The sequence below is a fragment of the Amorphotheca resinae genome (assembly GCF_003019875.1).
Source record: "Amorphotheca resinae ATCC 22711 unplaced genomic scaffold M430scaffold_1, whole genome shotgun sequence".
NCBI classification, from domain to species: Eukaryota; Fungi; Ascomycota; class Leotiomycetes; order Helotiales; family Amorphothecaceae; genus Amorphotheca; species Amorphotheca resinae.
Genome location: NW_020194471.1, coordinates 3,608,814 through 3,631,824, shown reverse-complemented (window position 1 = coordinate 3,631,824; position 23,011 = coordinate 3,608,814). Strand labels below are relative to the sequence as shown.

The 23,011-nt window shown below is 47.5% G+C and overlaps 11 protein-coding genes across 11 annotated transcripts; 6 read left to right on the top strand and 5 right to left on the bottom strand.

The window, feature by feature from the left end:
* Nucleotides 1-291: 291 nt before the first annotated feature.
* Nucleotides 292-3,008, top strand: M430DRAFT_32723 (glycoside hydrolase family 17 protein). The gene has a single exon (XM_024866221.1). The coding sequence runs from the start codon at nt 535-537 to the stop codon at nt 2,731-2,733; it is 2,199 nt and encodes a 732-aa protein (XP_024725814.1). The 5' UTR covers nt 292-534; the 3' UTR covers nt 2,734-3,008.
* A 24-nt stretch (nt 3,009-3,032) lies between these two features.
* M430DRAFT_113872 (hypothetical protein) lies at nt 3,033-5,629 on the bottom strand. Its single transcript, XM_024861533.1, has 4 exons — nt 5,264-5,629; nt 3,818-5,216; nt 3,679-3,755; nt 3,033-3,566 (listed from the first exon to the last, which is right to left on the bottom strand). Exons 1-4 carry the CDS (start codon nt 5,571-5,573, stop codon nt 3,397-3,399), a joined length of 1,956 nt encoding a protein of 651 aa, XP_024725813.1. The 5' UTR covers nt 5,574-5,629; the 3' UTR covers nt 3,033-3,396.
* A 2,086-nt stretch (nt 5,630-7,715) lies between these two features.
* Nucleotides 7,716-8,614, top strand: M430DRAFT_47306 (hypothetical protein; the record flags this gene model as incomplete). The annotated part of the gene is made up of 3 exons (XM_024867915.1): nt 7,716-7,884; nt 7,938-8,447; nt 8,496-8,614. 3 exons carry the CDS (start codon nt 7,716-7,718, stop codon nt 8,612-8,614), a joined length of 798 nt encoding a protein of 265 aa, XP_024725812.1.
* Nucleotides 8,615-8,714: 100 nt separating this feature from the next.
* On the bottom strand, nt 8,715-10,051 carry M430DRAFT_113867 (hypothetical protein). Its single transcript, XM_024861532.1, has 2 exons — nt 9,943-10,051; nt 8,715-9,795 (listed from the first exon to the last, which is right to left on the bottom strand). The coding sequence occupies exons 1-2, from the start codon at nt 10,013-10,015 to the stop codon at nt 9,038-9,040; spliced, it is 831 nt and encodes a 276-aa protein (XP_024725811.1). The 5' UTR covers nt 10,016-10,051; the 3' UTR covers nt 8,715-9,037.
* A 695-nt stretch (nt 10,052-10,746) lies between these two features.
* Nucleotides 10,747-11,751, top strand: M430DRAFT_32716 (hypothetical protein). Its single transcript, XM_024866220.1, has one exon. The coding sequence runs from the start codon at nt 10,786-10,788 to the stop codon at nt 11,443-11,445; it is 660 nt and encodes a 219-aa protein (XP_024725810.1). The 5' UTR covers nt 10,747-10,785; the 3' UTR covers nt 11,446-11,751.
* Nucleotides 11,704-12,076, top strand: M430DRAFT_165238 (hypothetical protein). Its single transcript, XM_024863476.1, has one exon. The coding sequence runs from the start codon at nt 11,826-11,828 to the stop codon at nt 12,036-12,038; it is 213 nt and encodes a 70-aa protein (XP_024725809.1). The 5' UTR covers nt 11,704-11,825; the 3' UTR covers nt 12,039-12,076.
* M430DRAFT_47303 (hypothetical protein) lies at nt 12,038-13,981 on the top strand (the record flags this gene model as incomplete). Its single annotated transcript, XM_024867914.1, has 9 exons — nt 12,038-12,071; nt 12,125-12,165; nt 12,220-12,318; nt 12,374-12,470; nt 12,531-12,614; nt 12,671-12,797; nt 12,848-13,220; nt 13,278-13,690; nt 13,747-13,981. The coding sequence occupies 9 exons, from the start codon at nt 12,038-12,040 to the stop codon at nt 13,979-13,981; spliced, it is 1,503 nt and encodes a 500-aa protein (XP_024725808.1).
* A 714-nt stretch (nt 13,982-14,695) lies between these two features.
* Nucleotides 14,696-16,293, bottom strand: M430DRAFT_15505 (hypothetical protein; the record flags this gene model as incomplete). The annotated part of the gene is made up of 2 exons (XM_024863265.1): nt 14,696-15,793; nt 15,841-16,293. The coding sequence occupies 2 exons, from the start codon at nt 16,291-16,293 to the stop codon at nt 14,696-14,698; spliced, it is 1,551 nt and encodes a 516-aa protein (XP_024725807.1).
* A 481-nt stretch (nt 16,294-16,774) lies between these two features.
* Nucleotides 16,775-17,440, top strand: M430DRAFT_24628 (hypothetical protein; the record flags this gene model as incomplete). Its single annotated transcript, XM_024865107.1, has 1 exon — nt 16,775-17,440. The coding sequence occupies one exon, from the start codon at nt 16,775-16,777 to the stop codon at nt 17,438-17,440; it is 666 nt and encodes a 221-aa protein (XP_024725806.1).
* Nucleotides 17,441-17,888: 448 nt separating this feature from the next.
* Nucleotides 17,889-18,702, bottom strand: M430DRAFT_24627 (hypothetical protein; the record flags this gene model as incomplete). Its single annotated transcript, XM_024865106.1, has 3 exons — nt 17,889-18,031; nt 18,087-18,378; nt 18,700-18,702. 3 exons carry the CDS (start codon nt 18,700-18,702, stop codon nt 17,889-17,891), a joined length of 438 nt encoding a protein of 145 aa, XP_024725805.1.
* Nucleotides 18,703-19,180: 478 nt separating this feature from the next.
* M430DRAFT_93686 (hypothetical protein) lies at nt 19,181-20,701 on the bottom strand (the record flags this gene model as incomplete). The annotated part of the gene is made up of 6 exons (XM_024869784.1): nt 19,181-19,335; nt 19,418-19,775; nt 19,843-19,947; nt 20,016-20,287; nt 20,337-20,492; nt 20,587-20,701. 6 exons carry the CDS (start codon nt 20,699-20,701, stop codon nt 19,181-19,183), a joined length of 1,161 nt encoding a protein of 386 aa, XP_024725804.1.
* Between the last annotated feature and the right edge of the window lie 2,310 nt (nt 20,702-23,011).

The window sequence follows — 23,011 nt, the reverse complement described above, 5'->3', positions numbered from 1 at the left end:
GTATATTACTGAAGAAAGGCTTATTATTCGACCGAGGGCCAAAGGGTGACCCCGGCTAACAAACATAATAGCGCGACGTTCCCCCCGCCCGCGTTTCTATTTAAATCGAATTTCAATCGATTTTTCCACGCTCCGAGGCTCCGCGTTCATCGGCCAACCACGCCTGTAACAGCATCGCCAGCCACCGACGCTCTTGCACCAATAATGGAGTCGCGCGTGTTGTCAGTTGGACCCGTTATGGGGCAATTGTGTTTTCTTCGGATGGTCTGGAAGCCTTTTCCACTCCATAGTCTCGATAGTGTCTTGAACGTTGACTTACGGAAATACAGACATTCTCGTGCGGACCCGTATACCAGCACCCCTCGTATTCTCTGCGGGAAGGGCGGAGGGCGATACGAATCGCATCACGGATCTTACCAAGCACCAGGCTGCTCGTGAAAGCGAATACGAAGGCGGACGTGGACTGGAGGAGAATTTGCGAGTAAATCTACGGATCTGTCCCCGGACGATCCTCTCTTTGCTTGTCTTGTCAAAATGTCTCGCCAAAGCTTCTTTGAAGAAACCGAGGGCGAAGGGTTCTACCACCGTCCACCAACCCCTCCTCTCCCCCAGCCACACCGGATATCTACTCAAGTACCGTCACCATCCTACCGAGAACCCTATCCCTCTTCTCCTGGCAGCCCGTTGAGTCCAACTGCACATCCCGACAGTCACTTCGAACGATTGCGAGCTGCACGAAGATATAGCAGAGACGAACAAGCCTCACAGCCACTGCAGAATTACGGGGAACCAGCAGACCCTGTCTCCACTTCTGGAGACCGTGACAGACGGATTTGGGGTCAACCGCTGAACTATAGAGAGTCCGTATACTCCAACATTACCCCGGGGGCTGATAATTTTGGAGAGCGAGCTGCGGGGGGCATTGCCGGTATTGCAATGGGCGTCGCAGATACACAACCGAGAGAGAGCGGGCTGGAGGCTATGAGGAACACACCAGGCTATGATCCAGAACTGATGCGTGTATCTTCATATCCAGAGTCACCCCTTGGTGGCCAACCACTAGGACAACCCGACCCGCCATACGCAAGACCCCAAGCAGTAACCTCTCAAACTTCCTTGCAGCCTCTAGGTGCCGCTGCATCTTCACCCGGCATGGCTGCCTCACACTCCCAATTGACGCTGTCACAGCCACTGTCACATCCCAGCATCAACGATGAGGCATACGTCGAGAATCCTTCCGACAACCCTTACAATCGATACTCACGAAGCCTCGAGCCCGGATTGGCCGCTGGACTTGACCCAAATAGCATCGAGGACGATGGAGATGATGGATTGGAATATGTGAATAGCAATAGAGGGTCGAGATTAAGTATGGCCCAGAGCGCTAACAACGCACCACCGGCTGCTGCCCGAGCTGCCGCTGCTGGAGGAATAATTGGGTCTTTGGGTGGTATAGTAGGACGGGGTGCGAACGGGAATCAATCATACGATCCCGTTCAGAATACGGCATATGAGGGGCCAAGCGAGCATGATATTGCGCCTGTACAAGAGAAGAGCGCGTGGTTGAGTAACGAATTTCGCAGGAACAGGAAGATGGCATGGATTGTGGCCGGTGTGGCGGCCTTCGTGATCATAGGCGCCATTGTCGGGGGTGTTGTCGGAGGAGTAGTTGGGTCTAGGCATTCATCCTCATCAAAGAGCTCATCATCATCATCATCATCGTCGTCGTCGGGATCAGGATCTGGACAATCCAACGGGGGCAGCACATCATCCAGTGGAGACTTCAACGCCGATTCTCCCGAGGTTCGGGCGCTCATGAACAACAAGAATCTGCACAAAGTTTTCCCTGGCATTGATTACACGCCTATGAACACCCAATATCCCGGTTGTCTCACCGTTCCACCGTCCCAGAACAACGTCACCCTCGATCTTGCTATTCTATCTCAGCTCACGAACACCGTTCGACTTTATGGGACTGATTGCAATCAAACTGAAATGCTGCTCCATTCAATCGACCAATTGAAACTGAACGGTACCATCAAGGTGTGGCTTGGGGTATGGCTAGACAACAATTCTACGACAAATGACCGCCAGCTGCAGCAAATGTACAACATCTTAGACAAATACGGTGATTCGTCTTTCGTTGGGGTTATTGTTGGTAATGAAGTTCTCTACCGACAAGATATGACATCCGCAGAATTAGGCGCGATACTTTCAGGCGTTAGGCAAAACTTTACAGCCAAAGGAATCAATCTTCCTGTTGCTACCTCAGATCTCGGTGATGACTGGACCGCGGAATTGGCAAGTGAGGCTGACTACCTCATGGCCAACATCCACCCCTTCTTCGCCGGCGTCAATGCCGATGTCGCCGCCTCTTGGACCTACGATTTCTGGACCAACCACGATACGATCCTCCAAACCGATCTCTCGAAGAACATCATCGCTGAAACGGGATGGCCTTCTGCAGGTGGCATGGATTGCGGTGGCGCCTCAACGTGCGTAAATGGATCAGTGGCCGGGATCCCGCAGATGAACACCTTTATGGATCAATGGGTATGCCAGGCGTTAGCAAACGGCACGACCTATTTCTGGTTCGAGGCCTTTGACGAGCCGTGGAAGATCATCTACGATACGCCAGGCAAAGATTGGGAGGACAAGTGGGGATTGTTGGATGTTAACCGGAACCTGAAGCCCGGGGTAGTGATCCCTGATTGCGGTGGCAAGACCGTCTAAAAAGACTCGGATCCTAATATGAAGAACAAACATCATGAGAAATCATGATTGCAGAACAAAGCAGGACAGGTGGAAAAAAATTTGGTAAAAAAACCTGGAGTTAATAAAAGGCCACACACACTGCCTTGGGATTATTGTACATATGATGACTCGTTGGGATGGAAATGCACTGATATGGGGATAGGGGGGGAAACATTTCTTATATCATCCAGCAATGTGTAAATAGGTAGATGAATAATGAAGAATCTTAGCAATGCCGAGGTTGTTAATGTCACAAACAGTATTCGAAAAGCAATACTCCGCTGTTTCTTCCCTCTACTGCCCCGGTCATGTCTTCAGCTCTTTTGTGCTAGTAACTGCCTATTTTCGGGGGTGGAGGATGATGAGTGAGGTTACGTGTATACTCAAGGCAAGTAGTAGCTGATGTCTGGTACCTCTGCCACCTACTTACCCCCTATTCTCAACCGATCCCATCCATCATGCACCCATCATACCCCATCTCGCACAACACATAACACAAACATTATCCATCAAAGCCCTTTACATATACACATATATATACATGCATACAAATATACAAATATACAAGCAACCCCGCATTCTTTCTCAACATTATCATCATCACCATAAATTCATTCATAACTACCTATAGATATCTACAACTCAATACAACGTACTTCCCGTCTTAGGAATCGCGATGATGCCTGCTGACAGCAGCTGCTCGGCGAGCGCGAATACCATCCCATCACACCCTTTCGCGGCCACGATGTCGACGGCTACGGGGAGGTATTCTTCTTTGAGCGTGATGGTTGAGTTGTAGGCTGCTTGACCGACTGGGGTTTGTGCGTTAGCATTTTCGATTTCTATTTTTTGTGTTGGGGGGGGGGTAGAGTGTGGAATGGGAGGGGAGAAAGGAGACGAGGATGATTAAGGGGGAACACATACTAGGGAATACCATATCCGGCACCTCAGCAAAGTTCGCCACGCGCGAAATACCGAACCCGGACGGGATTCCTGGTGCACTATTCGCGAGTTAGTTTCTGTCTTGGTGAAAGCGTTTCGCGACAGAGCGGGGCCGGCTCACCTTCGATACACATTCCTGTACGTCGGGGTCGCAAGCGTCCCCGGATACAGCATCAGGCTCTCGCTGCAGCTCTCCGCGTCGGGCCGCACGACTTGCTCGGCCCACCAGTCCATAAACACGTTCTTGCTAGCAATCGCTTGCTCTGTTGCGTCACTGCTAACGTTGACCTGTCCCCATGTCCAGCGGATCAGCGGGCTGGGATCAATGAATGGCCGGCGGCCTTGGTTCGCGGCGGCGTAGTCAGCGTAGAAGGGGAGCGTGAAGAGGTTGTACTGCTGCTGTGAGATGAGCACGGGGTACACGATGTTGAGATATTCGTTAATGGAGGCGCCGCCGGCCGCGACTGGGGTGGTGTTCGCCCAGAGAGTGTTGTAGTCTAGCGCGGTAGTCGTGGCATTTAGGAAGGACTCGAGTTTCGAGAGGAAGCCTAGAAGGATCGTCTCTGCCTCGGTTGTTGCTGTCGTGGGGAAGCCGCTGGTGATGATTTTCTTAGGAAAGCCAGTGAAGTTACTCGTGATATTCGTTTCGTAGAGCACCTTTGCGGCTGTGTGCCAGAGGACGGGATCTCGAGTCAGGAAACCGGCGGTGTCGAGGGCGGGCGAAAGAGGCATCACACCATCCAGGGGCACGAGACCGTGGGACGGTCGATTGCCGAAACAACCATTGACTTGAGATGGGTTGCGGATCGAGCCACCGGTATCCGATCCGAGTCCGAGGTCTAGCCAGTCATACGAGCCGATGCCCGCGCCAGGTCCTGCGGACGAGGATGAGGGATCCTGATACCCGTCGCCGCGAGCATTGAAAGGGCTGTGGTAATCGACCCAGTCACCAGTAGCCGTCTCTCCGTTTGCAAACTGCGAAGTCTTCATCTTCCCGACGATCACCGCTCCCGCGTCAATCAATCGCTGGACGGCGGTGGCAGTGCTGTTCCGAGGCGGGTAGAAATCGTAGTACGCTCGGTTTCCGAGACTGCTTTTCACGCCGGCAATGTCGAAAATGTCTTTCACCCCAACGCGGACCCCGGCCAGCGGCTGAGAATCCGTCTTGGTGTAGTAGAGTCGAGATGGAACACCAATTGTTGGACTCTGTGCTCCCGGGACGGCGGCGCTGAGGACAGAATAAGTTCCATTCGGGTTTGCTCTCAGTCCTTCAGTAAAGGCCCCTTGGACGTCGGAGTAAAGACGGTAGGCTTTGAAGACCTCACCAGTGGTCACAGACAGGAAGTATGGCCCAGCAGGGATTTCCGTTCTCCAGCCCGTGATGCTCTGTCCTTGGCTCTGGACAGATTTAGTATAGTCACGAGATGGCATGAATAGCTTGGTCCCATATTCAGTGAGGGCAGCCCCAAGAGGATATTTGACAGTTGCCGGGCCGGATCCAACATGCTTGAGGTAGATGGCTTGGAAGATATTAGTTACCAAGTTCAGGTTGGCAAGCAAAGCTTACCTTGTAGGAATCCAGGGTTGAAGACATCGTCGGCAGCACTATAATTGGCAACAATTGATCTGAAAACAGAGGTGGTAAAAGAGTTGGATGAATCATCAATGACCGTCAACGGGATCAAGTCTCCATCCTTGGGCGACGCCGAGCGCAACATCTCCGGGGTTGCAGCAATGATCGAAACCGAGTTTGGATCAGCAAAGTAACTGATCCCATTCACAACCACGGTTTCTCCAGCACTGGAGATCGATCCCTCAACTGCAAGGGTCAAAGCAAGAACAATTGCGCCAACGCGGCGCACGAACTTCGAAGCCATGCTGAGGGATTGAGGAGACGCAGGCAGTGATCGCAGGCAGGGAACGCAGGATGGAAACAAACCAGAACGACACTGAAGATGGCAAAGCTGTCATATTTATTTATATAAATCCCATTCATTCTTCTGGTTTAGCCCAGGTACGATAGCATGGGGAGAGCTTCCTTGCACCCAGACGCGTGTTTAATTAACGAGACATCACACCAACGGCTAATACACGCGGTCCCAAGAAGAGGTTACGAAAAGAAAAGCCAATGAGCTTCTCGTATGCATATCGTATGGGGAGAAAAACCGTTTCTTTCGGGACGTACTCCGTCACGATTGCGGTGCAAAGACAGTGATAATTTTAATTGTTCATAACATCCTTACGCCGCAAGAGAGATAGATGGAGAAGATGCTGCTTGATAAGCTGGAATTACAGTTGCATCCCACTCTTGTCATTGTCCACCGGATAAACTCCCCTGTCAGCCCCAGAAGTTCACTTGAATGATGAGTCAGGTAGTCTGTATCCTGTCAGCCCGAGATAGAACAGGCATCTGGTGTTGATAGTGGCCGTTGATAGACGAAAAACTTCACGATACGCGTGGTGGAGGTCGCCGGCTTGGCGCGACAAGGAGATAAGGTAAGGCATAAGCGCCTGCCGCTTCACACCGCCTTCCCAAAATGGTGACGGAGGCAAGCCATAAGCGAGACGTGCCCGGAGATATCCGACAAAGAATGCCTGACTTACCTTAGGCACCAATAAATGGTAGCATCACGTGCATGTCTTGAATGACCGCTCTTGAAGTCACGTGAAAATTGCAATTCGCACGCCATCGCCCTTGTCCTCGCTAAGGCTAGGCTCAAGTCACTGGACGACGAATACTTTATGAGGCCTTCTCTCCACCCCTTTTCTTTCCTCTTTTTCGTCTATTTTACTCCTTTTGCCTCCTGATATCAATGTAGAAGTATCTACGATTTTCCTCAAAGTTTGACGGTTTCTACCCGACTTTTCTTTGCTTTCCAACTCAAGAGAGAGAACCAGACGGCAAGGGAGTCTACGGCAGACTTTTGCGCAAGTGCACACGACCAATGAAACGGACTCGAGCGGGTTTGCTCTTGTGTTTCGAGTCCGGTGTACCACAGTGGCCAACATGCAGATGGGTTCCAGGACGCAGAGACGAGTGATGATTTCACGAGAGTCGAGTTGCTCTGGGAGGTTCAGATGGTCCTCAGCCGAATTCTCATTGGAGGCTCCCCTGAGCTGTTATCTTGGTTGCTCTTTCGTGTTACAAGGACCTCTTGGGGTCTCTTGAGTTGAGTCTACATCAGTTTTGTTGGTGGTCAATAATGACGACATTTCACCGTGTCATCTGGTTTCTCTTTGAGGTATCATCACAAGGCATATGGATGGGTTCATCCTTCATCTCATCTCTTTTGCCCCTTTACTCTTTCCCTCCCCACCTACATTCTCTTTTGTCAGGGGAGACTCTCATCTGTGTCTGATTGCAAAGTACGTGTGTGTGGCACACCGCCAAAGCGAGTACGGGAAGCCGATAAGGATCATCCCGCCACCGTGGACCTGATGACCCCGCTCAACCCTTCTGATTGGATTTCGATTCCGGATGTCCTGAGGACATTGACCGATGGAAGGCGAGTGCAAGAGGGGGAATGAATCATAGGAGGGTTAGCTTTCGCTCGGAAAACACACTGGGGAAGGTCAGTGCGACTTGTGCGGATACCTACGTCGTCACAACCATATTCGAAGAATCTTTGGGGGTCCTCAACACGAAAGTCGATTGCTTGAAGCTCGGTGAGGGTGAAGCCGTATGAGATGTCACAAACGACTGCGGAATTTTGAGATCATTCTACCGTTTCGAGACAGGGAGGGGGAGGAGAGGAGTACCCAGACAGGTCTGGTGGCGCAGTTGCTGTTAATAATGCCCCGGAAAACAAGTCATGTCTCCTATCATGCCACCTACCAAACCAAGGATGTTCCCGAGGCCGGATCCCTGGAAAGCGAGTTAGTTAACGTGTCGCCCAGACTCAACCCTTTTCATCCCCTCTTCTCTTCACAATCATCAATTTGCAAAAATCGTTCCTCTCTACAAGGCTCTCGCAACTGTTTTCTTGCTCCCTGATACTCTGTCGTCTGAGATTTTCATCATGAATCCATTCAAGCCGAGCCTCGCGCGATTTTCGCGATCAACCCCTATCGCTTCAAGTCCACGAACCTTGGGCGTTGCAACAGGCTGTATCGCTGGGATAGCCAGAAATTCGAAATATGACGGAATCGAGCTCAAACAACAAGATCCGTCCCCTTTCATTCCAGATGGCACGTCTCAATCTTCCAGATTCCCAATAGATCGTGATTAACAGTCAAGCCAGATTTTCGAAACAGGGCCTCGCTGTCAAATCACTCTCCCTCTCACCGCCAAATCAGCGACTCGCCATTCACACATCTTCTATATTCCATCACTAGATCATTAACTCAAACTCCTACCGCTAATCTCCCCCAACTCACATCCATCCTCCGTTCCTACGTTTCTAATCCTCTCCACTGGTCCGCATACGCCCATGCCAACCCCTCAAAACAGTACACACGCAACCTTGTCCTCGAGGTTCCCGGGATCTTCAACCTCCTCATCCTCGTTTGGACTCCGGGCAAGCGGAGCGCAGTACATGACCACGCTGACTCGCATTGTCTGATGAAGATCCTGCAGGGGGAATTGGTCGAGAGGAGATTTGCCATCCCCAAGTTTCCCGGGACCGAAGGAAAGTTAAAACAGACAGCTAAAGCGGAGTACGGCACGGGGAAGGTTACCTACATGTCTGATCAGTTGGGCCTACATTCCATTGCCAACCCAAGCCAATCGAATTATGCTGTTTCTTTACATCGTAAGTTGTTGCCGACTGTTCATATAAGAGATACTAAACTGTTCGAAGTCTATACCCCACCTAATGCGGCAGTTCGAGGGTGTCATGTGTATGATGCCGACAATGGTAGCGCAGAACACGTGATGCAAGGGGCATATGACTCCGTTAGAGGGATAGTACAAGAATAATTATATTTTCTGTGCGTTGACTTTTATTATGATTGGGACTTTTGGTATGATTTGCTTCTTTGTACGGAAGCTGAGCACTGGATAGCTGGTGGGGAGGAGTAAGGAGTATCTCTTGTACCTCTGCGGAGGATATTTAGGGTATTGGCCCCCTCCAAAAAACAAGGACTCGTTGGTTCTAGAAACAAGATAATGATGAAACTACACGCTCAAACAATATTCTGGGCCCGACATGTATTTCGCGGTGCGATCATTGCTACCTAAACCGGCCTTCACAAGTATCCCCCAATGCCCCATCAGGGACTCCTGGGAGCATACCTATGGCGTCCAATGCTTGCCAAGGATATCCAAAGAGTGGAAGGTTTGCAAGCAGTGGCAACGACAGAAACTGACTCAAAGTTGCAACTACATATGACCAGCTCGCAATCACAATTGCCCTCTTTCCCACATCAGCTTCCCGAACTTCCCACCGTCGACATTGAGTATCTGACCCATTACACTCCCGCTCCAAGCCTCACTAGCCAAAAACACAATCCCTTTCGCCACAGATTCTGGCGAGACTGGTTTCCCAGAGGCGCTCGTAGCTTGCGAATCTAGGTATAATTGAAGCGGATTCTGCGCACACTCCTTCCTGAATTGAGGCGTGTCGACCGGACCAGGCGCAATCGCATTGACTCTCGCACCTGGGAAGAGTTTCGGCACACTTGCTTTCAGACTCTGCACCAGACCATACTGTACCGCGGATTTTCCAGACGAGTAATCTGGGTTCGAGGCCTCGCCGAAGTGACCAGACTCAGAGCCGACAATAATCACCGATGCATTCCGCGTGATGTTCGGATTCCCATGCTGAGTTAAATCACGTAGCCATGTACGTGCCGTCAGGAAAGTACCCACGACGTTGACTTCCAAGGTGCGTTTGAACTGGGAAACTTCCAGGTCTAGAACGCTGTCTGGGTGCTTCAGAACGCTCAAGTCCAACGAAGCCAGGGCGATGCAGCAGGCCACAACACCGAACTTCGCACGTGCGGACTCAAATGCTGCTTCAAGTTCTTCTTCAGATGTAATGTCAGCGACCACCTTGAAAAGATGGGCGTGTTGGCCAAGGCTTTCCAGCTTGGTAGAATTGATGTCCACGGCGGTCACATAGGCGCCGGCGGAGAGAAAGGCCGTGACGCAGGCGCTGCCTGGAGATTGTTAGTTGAAATAGTTATAATCTAGTGAACTTCTTAAACTGGGATGCTGATTGCAGGTTTGTATGCAAATGAAAATGCTTCCTCGACGGATCATGCTTTGTTGGAGATGACCCGGAAGAAGGGAAGTGTGAATCGTACCAATAAAACCAGCAGCACCTGTGACCAGGACGTGGGTGCCCTCGAGGCCAAGGCCCATATCTATTAATTCCATCTTGAATTTCTGCTCAGACTGGATGCGAAAGTGGGCTCTACAGAGACAGATGAAGTTTCCAGAGTTTCGGTTTCTGTTTCAAGGCGGGGAGGATAACGTGGAACAAGGTTTCTCCGGATCCCGCAGATATCATGGGCATGGGAAGATTGCGGCCAAGACCCTTCCCGGATAATTACCCGATTGGGATCCGAATCAGGGGTTTAGCCGAGATAAGTAGCCGAACGACGATGGAAGGGGTGTTTCCCCGTCGCGATGGCTTAAGGTACATACTAGGTAGGTAGATAGGTATTTATCTCGGTGGACCCTTGACAAGCCCGATAAAGAGCGTTTTGGCAGCTGGTCAATGCTCCTGATTAAGAAAAAAGATAAGTAATGAATTATGAATGTGACTGCTGGCTTGGCAGGGATATAGGACCACGGCACCGTCGGTACGTACATAGATGATATGAGTCTCCGGCCCTTTTCTGCCTGACATCTTACCTTAGAGAGACATGATACATTATACTTTCTGGAGATAGCTTCCAGGGCTTCGAAATGCCTAGACCTTAGTATCCAGAAACGACGGAGAGGGGCGCCTCAAACAATATTTGCAGTAAAGGCCTCGAAAGTAAGGCATGAACCAGTGGCTGGTGCCTCTACGAAGTGGCTGGAGAACCGGGGCGTCTGTGGCTGTGTCCCGGTTTTCTGCTTCCCTTCCCTTTCTCCCTCCCCACGATACACCACCAATCATCCTGCCCCATTCTCGCAAACAACCCAAAGCTTTCCTCCCAATGGCTTCCGTCGAACTTCCCGAGATCTTCCTCCTCAGTCTCGAGTTCCAGAGCTTCCTCGATCAGGTGTACTCGTCCTTGTTCGACAGCCTCTCCAACTCTGCACGCGTGAAACGGGCCAAGTCCGCCAGCGGTGCGATCCGGTATCTCGAAGCTAATACCCCAAAAGCGATCCTTGTGACCGACGAAGGCTTGACGAAAAGAGAGCATGCAGAAGTGCTTGGACATATTCTGCCCTACCTTCGAAATGGAGGTCTGGTGATAATCGGCTTACACTTCCCCAACTTCGCCCACATGGACGCATTTGACAACTTCTTTGACAGGCTCGGTCTGCCTTGGAAAAGTGGAGATTATCATCGGACGACCTTTAGATTCAACCCCTCCTGCACCCTTCCTGCCGGAGACATTAAGGGTACAATGCCAGCTCCGTACAGCATGAAGGTCCTCCATATTAAGAATGCTCGACAGCACGAAAAGATTTTCGTTCCTATCTCTGACGCCACAACGCAATCGCATGTCTTCTCCCCTGAACCTGTCGACGAGTCGCAAGCGGCGGTTGTTGGAGCAAAAGTGGGAAATGGGTTTTTGGCCTACGTTGGCGACGTTAATGGGGAAAGGGGTTCTGATCAGGTCATCCTCTCTCTCTGTGGCTTACTCTAAGTATGATGGCTTGTGCAACGGCTACATGGAAGGACTGGAAGAGGATATCGAGTTGGAATGCTTCTCCGGGCGCAAAGCATACGGGGGGAGGCATTGTCGCAGGGAAGAGGGACGGGGGACACACATACGCGAGCTGAGCCTGTACTTATAGAAGGTACTTATACTATTCCCACCTCTCACACACTCTCCTTCTCTTCCCCGGGTTTCAGCATCTCACGGAAATGCAATGGTCCCCGCCATACCCAGAGACCAGAGCGCTAAGCCTACTCGAGTCAGGACTCAGGGGCAGCGGAACCGGGGCGGCGGAACCGGGGCGGCGGAACCGGGGCGGAGCTCAGTTATAGCTGGCAAGGTTTCTCCACACTCGGCAACCGGGTTAAATGACAGCGAAAGCAGGCTCCCCTCCAGCTCTTGTACCCCGCAATGCAACAAGTTATATATTGCCCCTGATTTTGAGCTGCACAAATGTCTATATACGATCTCACCCCTTGACGTCTTTTGGTACTCCGATTCATGCTACAGCTCTTGAGAAGAATCGGATTGAACGAATCGCAATTCTTGCCGCTCTAAAATGTTTGGGGAAGGCCCCTTGATGAAGGGGAGGCGCCTCGACTGGGCCATTACTGGTTTGCTCCAAGAAGAATAGTATGCTAAGGTTCGTGACTGATCTTTGATGTAGCGGCCAGCTGTCAAGCGTTTCTCCTTCTTGGATACGACCAGGCAAGCCCCATCCTCGAATTCTCGACACTGTAGACTGCCCTAATACTTGCCCAGGGTGTAATGTCCGGGATAATTGGAGCAAATAATCAATTCGGACATGACTTCAATAGCCCGGATTCATCGCTCCAGGGCACAATTGTCTCCCTTTACGACGTCAGTACTTCTCTTTCCCTGTCGCTGCGATGCGATGATATTAACTTGGATGCAGATTGGTTGCGCTCTGGGGTCTCTACTCTGCGTCGCTTTTGGGGAGCGATTTGGTCGGAAAAGAGTAATTTTTGCTGGAGGTTCAACCATGATCATAGGTAATAAGTCATACTAATACTGCCCTTCACAAAATGCGGTGCTAATCTTCAAACCTTCAGGTACGATAATTCTGGCATCTTCGCAATCCCTCGCCCAACTGCTAGTGGGTAGAATTGTCACTGGTATTGGCAATGGCTTCAACAGTAAGCTCAATTTGCCAGGTTATATCTTCTCGACAGGGAACGCTTACAAGATGTAGGTTCCACAGTACCAATCTACCAGTCGGAGATGGCGCGAGGTACTAATCGGGGTATGCTTTTGAGCATGCAAGCAGTTGTCACTATTGTTGGTGTCTGTATAGCTTACTGGCTAGACTATGGAATGAGGTACGCCCCTTTTAACTAGAAGTCATGCAGTACCAAACTTAACCCTATAGTTTCGTTAACGGTCCCTCTCAATGGCGTTTTCCGATGGCATTCCAGGGCGTTTTTGCTACCTTGCTGGTCCTTCAGATTTTACCGTTGCCGGAGACACCCCGATATCTGATGGAGAACAATAAAAACTTGGAGGCAGCCGAGGTCCTTGCAAGGCTACAGGGAGGTGATGCTACTGTGGATCATCCAGATGTCATCTTCCAGTGTCAGCAGATTGAGGCGTCCATCGAGATTGAGAGTTTGGGAGGACCCTTCCGTTATTCCGAGCTTCTCCAGGGAGGCAAGCTCCAGAATCTCCGGCGAATTATTCTTTGCTGCGCTGTCAATCTCATGCAGCAATTCACCGGAGCTAACATGATTAATTATTATGCTCCGGTACGGTTGACGTCTATTCTCTGACAAAAGTTATACTGACGTTGGATATCGAATTAGGTGATTTATCAGAATGCAATGCATCTCTCTCGAAATACCTCCTTAATTCTAGGTGGCTGTACCTCTCTCACTTACCTCGCTGCTTCCTTTATCCCGCTCTGGACAGTAGATCGCTATGGCCGGCGGTTCCTTCTCATGGTATCGGCCGCTGGCCTCTGCTTATGTTTCTCTTTGTGCTCTATCCTTCTTTCGGTTGGAACCAAACCAGCAGCTATTGGTGCTACGGCCATGGTGTTTGTCTTCCAGATTTTCCTCGGTATTGGGTGGTTACCAATTCCTTGGTTCTACCCTGCGGAGATCTCGACCACACGAATTCGCTCTCGAGGCCAAGCCCTTGGCTCTTTCATCAATTGGATGTGTGTCTTCACTGTGGTTCAAATCACACCTATCGCAATCGGCAACATCTCCTGGCGGTAAGTAGATTTCAAATATATATACTCCACTGTCTCCAAAGCTGACGCATAATTAGTACATTCATCATATTCGCTGTCTTAAACGCTTGCTGGGTTCCCATTGTTTACTGCTTCTTCCCGGAAACTAACCAGCTTGAGCTCGAGGATGTTGATCATCTGTTCGAGAAGGGTGGCATTACAGGAGGAGTGTTCAAGAGTCGAGGAAAGACAGTCGAGAGAAATTATCACACAACGCACCCGAACTTACATGGTATTGAAAAAGATATCGTCAGAGAGGAACAATTAGAGTAATATCAAGGTATGGCACCCTCCTGGATAGCTCAGGTGCCATATAGTATCGCACAGTCTGTGACTTCTTGACGGCCTTTGCAATGCCAAAGTCACTGGGATATAGGGTATCGCTCTATAGAGAGTATTTAGAGGTCTGAAGTCTCGGTGGATAATAGGCGAGTGTTGTGTAGGTATATACCTAAGCAATGTAGTGCGTACTAGTGCCCTGGCGAGTACAGAGTACAGACAACCAAAGAAGCAACAGGGTCAGCATTCGCTATTGCGTTTGCTATCAGTTATGCTCAGGTAGGTGGCGCAGTAGGCTCTCAGCTTTTCAACTCCAGGCATGCGCCGCCTTATACAACCTCGTTCGGCATAGTCATGGGCTTCATCGCGATACTAATCCGAGAACCCGCGAAGGATCAAGACACAAACGTCACCAACATATAATGGGTGATCGACGCTCAGATTCGTCACACGATGGAACTGTTGAAGAGGCAATGGTCGGTCGCGTCGGTGTGAAGGTGCAGCCCAAGGCCATGAAACAAAGGTCTTCTTCTGCAGAAGCAGCAATGGCAGCCAGGATGAAAACAGAACTGAAGGCCCTTGGTGAGACAGTTCTGGATTTGAAAGATAGGGAAGCCGAAGAAAGGGCTAGCGATGAGCAAGAGTCCAAGTCGGTTCAGGAGAGAGGAACAGACTTATGTCCGCGGTTTTGACATCCTCTGTATTGGTTCAAGCTTTAAATGCTTCTCGGAGCCGCAAGTCATAGTCCTCCTTGTCTTTCGTCTTCTCCGAAACAAACGTACTCGTGTTCTTTGTCCAATAATACATCACGATTTGGTAGAATGAACTGTCATCTTCATGCCCCTTTGCTAGGCTTGGCTGGATGTGATCGTAGAACACTCTAAAGAGACCTGTTGGGCTGCGGAGAGCTAGGGAATACCAGAACGTCCCCATTTCCCACCCTTGTTTCATAAGCGGTGACAGTCTTGTGATTTCGTGACCTCCAGCGCAAAAGTCCTGCTCTACTTCTTCCAGGATGTCCATGAATTCGTGCCGAATTTTGTCATATTCGACCACATCGATCATATCCACGGCTTGATTTGTTAGCCAACGAGGAGGATGTAGCATCTCAATCGGACGTGAGCACGCCCATTCAAGATCGATTAGACATCTGATATTCCAATCCTTATCAACAAAAATATTGCTCTGGTGTAGATCGGTGAGGGTAAAAACAAAAGGCCCACGGCGGAGGTCGCGCTGCAAAAACAAAGAGGAGACTGTCTTCATCATAGTCAAGGCTGACATCTGGTATATGCAGTCTTCCATATTGCTAATGGCATTTGGCTGATGACGTAGACGACTGTCATGAAAAGCAAGCGTATCGACAACATAGGAGTCCACAGTAGAGTAGGTAAAGTCTCGAGGAATATCCACTGGTATGTGCTCATTTTCCAGGTCTTGAATCTCTAGAGAGAGAGGCCTGTTTGCCAGGCTCAACAATCCATTGTCATCAATAATGAAAGAGCCAATCCGGGGTAAAGGCACTCGGGCAAGGTTGAGTAGTACCCGGCAGAGATCTCGAAACAGGTTCTTCCGTAGCGCTACATCATTGCGCCTCTCGTCCCACGTGTCTGAGAGCATCACGCCTTGCGTCTCCTCAATATAATCAATTATTAGATAGCCAGTACCCAAGGTACCTAAACTTTGGCATCGGCTATGGTGCCGGACATAGTGAGAAGGGACCGGATATCCGAGCCATGCTAACATCCTGCGGCGGAGATATTGTATACAGCGAGTGCCAAAAGGAAGGTTTTCAAGAGCCGTAAACTAGATCAAGTCAGCAAATCATCTCATTTAAAATGCATTATCCATACAGTCTGGCCGGTTGATAGCCCAAACCCATATAGGCGAGGTATAGGCACAGTTGGGCAATGTTCTTGAAGCCATGCGTAGGTTCCAGCCTCACATCGAAGCTTCTCATCTGCATTGCCCGGCCGAAAGAGTTCACCAACCCGATACGGGAGGGGAAGTCGGAATATAACACGTTTACTGGAATGAGATTTCCAGCCGTCAATGGTGATAGGAATACAAAGATTGAAGCTCCCATTCAACCACTCGTCCCGTTCCGCAACTTGACACGCCTCCTTTGCACTTAACCCAAGGTGGTGAGCAACCACTGCTTGAATCAAGCTCCGATTTTCATATAGATGATCGAAGAACTTGGCTCTTTGGTCCCAATACGTCAGTTTATGGAGGATGTTGGTTTCATCGGACTTTGCGCTGGAGTACGTAATCTCCCCACGCAAAAGGCGGCGTGGTATTGGCATGGCAATCACTGGAAATCGGGTGCACTGAGAAATGTAGGGGAAAGGTAAGACTGGGAGAGAAGAGAGAGATGGATGGAAAAGCGATGAAGGACGCGAAAAGGATGATGTGCGCAGAAGTCTAGACGCGTCGTCTCGCAGGTGAAAGGGGGTGGCTGAAGAAGGCTCGGCTACCTACAATGTGGCTGAAATACCGCCGCTAGTAGCCGAGCCGGCCCGCGATTTTTCTAACCAATCAACGCGCCGAATGTCTCTCGGTAGAATGCAATGGGATTAATTGGTTGGTACTTTTACATCCATCTACCTTATACTGGGACATGGACTGAAGTTGTGCATTTGATCCGTGTGCACAAGATAAGCGCCAAACTTTCTACTATGTCTAATCAATCAATCAATCAATCGCCATCATACTCTTCCGACAGCCAACTCTATCCACTGTTTATCAAAGGCTTCTGCTACAGGCTATTCCCCAGAATTCATTGCCATGTCGACAGTGATTAATGCCGGCCGGCGGCACAAGGCGCCGCCACAGCTGCCAACAGATGACGAAATCGTCGTAGCTTCCGAGCGATACCCCGACGTCGATGAGGACAGGCGCGGTATCAAGGGCTTCGCGTATCCTAAAGAAGCGCCGATCGTCTTTATCAAATGCGATGACGAGGGTTTTGGAATAATGGAAGAGATACGAAACCAGGCTTTTGTGTTTGATATTCTCGAGCAGATGCCGCAGGAAGACCGCGCGGGTATCCGGGTTCCCGAGATCTACCGCGTTGTGAAGCGGGACTATAAAGTACACATCGTTATGGATTATGTTCACGGGGAGACTGTTAAAGAGTTGTTGGAAAAGGGCACGCCAGACGATCAACTAGAAGAATGCTTCGACCAAATAGCCAAGGCTATAAAGCTATTTCTTTCTATCAAAGTTCATGCTGGAACCCCCCCTGGACCGGTTGGAGGTGGACTTATCAGGCACCCACTGTTTAGAGATTGTGTTGCGTCTATGGAGTACGCATCAGTTGATGAGCTACAGAAGCATGTGTTCAATGTACGCACGTACGCAGTTCTGGACTATATAGGATCTCTTCCTGGTCTCTTGTTCAGGGATCATCACTTTCCTTCAGACACCTTATCAGGCAACAAGAGTAGTTAATATGTTGTTTGTTAAGGAGAGAGGTTTTATGGCTTGAGTAATGAGCTTTAAGGTAATGAATGTTACTTTGATTGGTGTATACAGTTTTAGGAGAACAGGTGACAGGACACAGAATATAGGTACAAGGAATTAGGACACTTAAGAAAATGTCTCTTCTATTTCCACCTTACTCGATTCCTTTCATCCCCTCTTCCAAAAGCCTTGATATTCCTTTTGGCCATATTGAATGATTGATCCCCGCCACAGTAGCCAGTCTTATAGCCTTATAGGCTACCGGGTAAAGGGAGCTCCAAGCTATCATTTAGGGTGTAAGGAGATCTTAGTAAGCGGATTAAACCGTGAATTAAACTACTGTTTATTAAGTAGAAAATCAGCATGAATCATGATACAAATCGGCAGTTTCGTCTAAATTATTACAGTGGATATCTCAAAACATAACATGCCAAAACTAAGCATCAGACTCTGTAGAATTAGTTCTACAACCTGAAGGCAGATGCTCGGTATTATCTGACATCGGATTAGGTGGCTGGTGAGCATTTGGTGACCGACGTTTCCTCTTAATGTCCCTCCAAGGGTCATCTAGAGGCAAGCCTGTAGTGGTCATCGGTTAGTATGTTAGAAGATAGATACTTTATGAAACACTTACCAACTCCGTGCCCCGATATCTGGAAATAATATCTAGCTGCTTGCATTGCGTTCAGATTCTCTTGTGGGAGACTAAGCTTATTCCGGAGAGCTTCATTAATAGGTCTGTCCAGAGAGAGTGACAAAGTCATAAAGCTTGTTGGGAGGAACGCGGCATGTTCGAAATCTATAATGTAGAGAGTGCCTGTATCTGTAAACATGACGTTGCCCTCATAGAGATCCGAATAGCAGAAGCATAGACTCTCTTTTGAGAAATCAATAGTTAAGTTATTACGCTTGAATTTATTGGCAACCTAGTGAAATATTAGTTAGAGCAGGACTTCAGAAGGCAGCATTATAATAAAAATCCAAACAGCCAATGAAAAGTTCAAAACCACCTTAACTACGCAAGACCTATCCCTAGACAGCTGTCACATGACCCGGAAACCTATGTGTACCTAGGGGGAAACCCCACCACACTACCTGAGGTAGGTAGTAAGGGCGACAATAAGGTAGAGACTAGCTCACCGCCTATGATTACCTACTACAAGAGAGGGGGAAAAGGAGGTGGATCGATTTTCTTTTGATTTGGATCATTTGGCCCTTTTTGGGGGGGGGGGGGGTATATAACTAACCATCTTTATGGCTCTCAAAAAATAGGAATACAGGATTCTGGCTATACAGCTTTCGCCGAGGAGCTGCCCAGTACGCTTCAAATATAGGTATAATGGACAACGAAATATAAACTCTTGACCGTTGGTGTTGCCGCCTGTTATATGCTCCGTTCCGCTCCCGGGGAATTGATGCGCGAATAATGAGAGCCTTTAGAGGGGAAGGAATCAAAAACCAGTAATATCGTGCAAGTGTCCCAGCAATAAATATATCCTATCTATGTACGCCTTGCCCTCCTGTAATGCCTGTGTTTTCTATGTTCTCCTTGTTGCGCAGGCTCTGGTACATGTCCGCCCAACTTGTAGCCTGTAGGCACCTGTGCCTGGCCCACGTTGCCTTCTTTGTCTACTCATTACACGATATTATCACAGCTCTCCACACTTAGACTACCGCACCCTAATCCCCCTTTCTGTAACAATCTCACTCCTTATCTTGTGTCCTCATCTATTTCGCTTTCTCCGTAATATTGAACTTATAGCTGGGCTTAAGATCACTAGAGACAGGATACATGTCGCTGCCATCAAACTCCATATCACGCATATAGTACTCCACGTTGATGCTGTCCTTGCTCAGATCCATGGTCACGAAGCCGTTTGCCGCTAACGTCATCATCAGCTCCTGGGCTATCGGGAGAGGGGCCGTGGCTCAAAGTAAAGGGAAATCGAAAGGAAAACAACTCACCAGCATTAGCATTAGCACCCAAGAACTTCGCGTAAGGGCCAAGCGCAACACCGTTGTTGCAGTCACCACTTTGTGGGTAGCCGGCTGCGCCGCTCAGGATGAAGTTCGTGTCGTTGTACTGGTAGTGGGCGAGGCAGTGGTCGTGGCCGTTCAGGACGACGCCTCTGTGGGCGCGCACAATGTCCATGATTGGCTGTAGCTCGGTGTAGTTTTGCGCCGACGACATGAAGCCATGGTGCAGTTGGAGGAACTTCCAGTCGGCCTTGGAGTTGGCGAAGGCGGTGGAGAGGAAGTTGAGCTGAGTTTGGGTGTCTTGGTGGCAGGCCTTGGTGTATTCATTGAAGTACACTGAGCTTGGCTAAGAGAGAGAGAGCATTAGTTGAGTGTTTGGTGAGTTGGTCCAGGGGTTGGTGTCAAGGACGAACATTTTGGTAGTCGTTGACGAAGCAGTCTGAATCAATGACTACAAATGTGGCGGAGAAATCCTCACCCTCCAGATCGTAGGTGTAGTAAGGGAGTTGTTCCGTGCCCTGCATAGCAAACTCAGTCGTTGTTCAACATGGCCTTGTGTGAACTTGTAGAACTTAGTTCAACTTACGAAGTACCAACGATCGTCGTAGAGAGGAGCAATCTTTGTCTGGAAATCGACGCCGCTCTGTCCCTTGACAATATCATGATTTCCAAGGCACTGGTACCATGGGGCTTCCTCGAAGATACCTTCCTTATACATATCCACCCATGCCTCTTGGAAGCGCAAGATGCCACCCGTGGTAAAGTCGATACCGCTGTCGTAGAAGTTGTCCCCGACAGTCACAAAGGCGCTGCAGTTTTTCAAGACACAGACCTGGCCTACATAGGCAGAAGTGTCGACTTTTACATGGTCAGTCGATTCCGTCTAGATTGTCGCGACTATACTCACGTTGCAGGGCAGTTGCATTCCCAATGTACAGCTTGTCGCCGGGGTCGCAGTCATTCTGGACCTCATTGGGAATCGTGATGTTAGCGGCCTTGAGCTTGGGAAGGACTTCGAGGCAGAAGTGATCTGGAGATGGAGTCCACCCAGTCCAGCCGTAGTCTAGTTGGCAATGTTAGTATACATAACAAGTCTAGTAGCTGAAAATACAAAGTGATATACGAGGTCTATGTGCAATGGCCATATAGCTACTTACCTCCAATGACACCGACTGTGAGGACCTTGCCGCCTTTTGGATCGGTCTTGCTGCCTTGCTGTGCATCGGCCGTGACACCGCAGGCAAGAAGAGCCGCTGCAACCACGCCGCGCATAATGGTTCGAGTCATGGCTTGAAATGCAACTGTGGAAGTCTTGAATCTGTCGCCGAAGATGTTGATGTGCCAAGTTGCCAACAAAGAAATGGAGCTTCCCCGAGGACAACTGCAGCGGAAGCAGAATCGAGGTATGTACTTATACTCGAGTAGGAAAATATGAAATAACCACTCGGCTTACCACTCGACTTACCACTCGACTTACCTCTCGACTTACCACTTGACTTACCACGGTGACATGCCATCGCAAATTGCTGTGGTGGTAGCCCTTACTGGGCATTGGCTGTCAATGGCTGATGCCAGGCACGTGGACAAGCAGAGAGATCTTTTTCTTCATACGCAGGGATCGGAAGCCTGGATTTCAAAGAAGCTTCAGAACAAGCTTTTTTGACAGCTTCCATGGCGGCATAGCCTAACCTGAGATTGTAAGATGCTTAGAGCCTTAGGGACCAAGCAGCCAAGAGAGCGGGAGATCCCTGACACGTGCATATAGGCTGCGCAATAGGTCCTTATAGGTTAGGTTTCTATAGGTAGGACCTAACCTATAAGGATCTAACCTATAAGGTAGGTTTAGACTAGTAAGTAGGCCCTAACCTATAACCTAACCTATAGGTTACTAAGACCCTAATACGTAATTTAAGCCTTAATAATATTACGTAGTAGTATAATAATTATAGTTTATACTAATCTTTATACTAATTACTTTATAAGGCGTTATTTAATAGATTACATTTAAGAATTTATAGAAAATATATAATAGAATCGTACCTTATAACTTATAATCTTATTACTACTCTATTTTTAATTTAGCCTTATAGCCTTTTACCTCTTAGTATAGTATACCTAAGAATTTTATTATATATAGACTATATAAGCTTTATATCCTTTTACTAAATTATAACTTGTTTAGTATAGATAGTAGTAAGATTTGTTACTATATGTTGTTTAATTAGTATAAAGATTAGTATAATAGATTAAATACTTATAAGAAAACTTAGTAGTTAATATAGCCTTTATAGATTCTTATAAGGCTTTTATTACGCTTCTCTAGACTCGGAATTTAAGGCGTAGCTAAAGTATAATCTCTTTTACTAGCCTTATAAAGGGTACTTATAGTATTAATAGTTTAGTAGTCTTTTAGTACTTTCTTATTTCTCTTAGTACTATAGCTATTAAATTTGTTAGTAGAGTTTTTATACTAATCTTTATACTAATTAACTTACTACCTAGTTTAAATCTTTGTCTTTTAGCCTAAAGGTTTAGACTGTTCGGCTAGTTAAGCTAGTTAGGTTAGTTAGGCTATCTAGAGAGCCTTTTACTAGATTAGAGGTAGTGTACTATAGCTCTTTTTAGTAGTATAGTTAGACAACTTAGTTATATAAGTAGTAGCTTTTAGCTTTAGGCTTTACGCTATTTTATAATTACGATTAACAAATAGTAGATAAGAAGACTAACAAAGTTAGTATAGTAAGAGGTATAAAGAGTAAGGGAGTAAGGAAAGGGCCTATATACTAAATTAAGGTTAGCTTAATAAAAGAAAGGTAAGTAAGTAGTAAAGAGTTATCTATTTATATATTATAAAAATAAAGGCTTAGTAAATTTTTAGTAAAATTAATTTACTTTATAACTAACTACCTTACTTATAGTACTATAATAATAGTACTATATAATATAATAAGAATAAGGATAGTAAGACGCGTTAAACACGTCTATCTATTGTTTATTTTAATTATTATACTAATATTTCTACTAATTACGTAAAAGAGTATTATAAAACATTATATAAAAAATTTTAAAGTATTATTTAAACTTATTACTAATTTACTTTTAAACCCTTCTTCTCTCCTTTCTTTTTTTATCTTTATTTTATACCTATACTATTTAATAGTCTAAATATAGAACAAAGAGTCTAAAGAACTAAGAGTCTATTAAATTAGCCTAAATATTAAATAAAGAGTTTAAAAGTAAATTAATTTTACTAAATATTTTTTACTTTTACTACCTTACCTCTTCTACTACTACTCTACCTTTATAATAACAATAACAATAATAATAACAACAAGTATAGTTTACGTATTAATCTATACTAATTATTATACTAATTATTAATATAGTTAATTAATAATAACAACGACCTAATCTACGGCTTACCTTTTAAAGAATTCTTTTAATTAATCTATAGCTCTCTCTTTTTAAAGAATTCTTCTAATTAATCTATAGCTTCTTCTTTTTAAAGAATTCTTTTAATTAATCTATAGCTTACCTTTTAAAGAATTCTTTTAATTAATCTATAGCTTTCTTCCTTTCTAA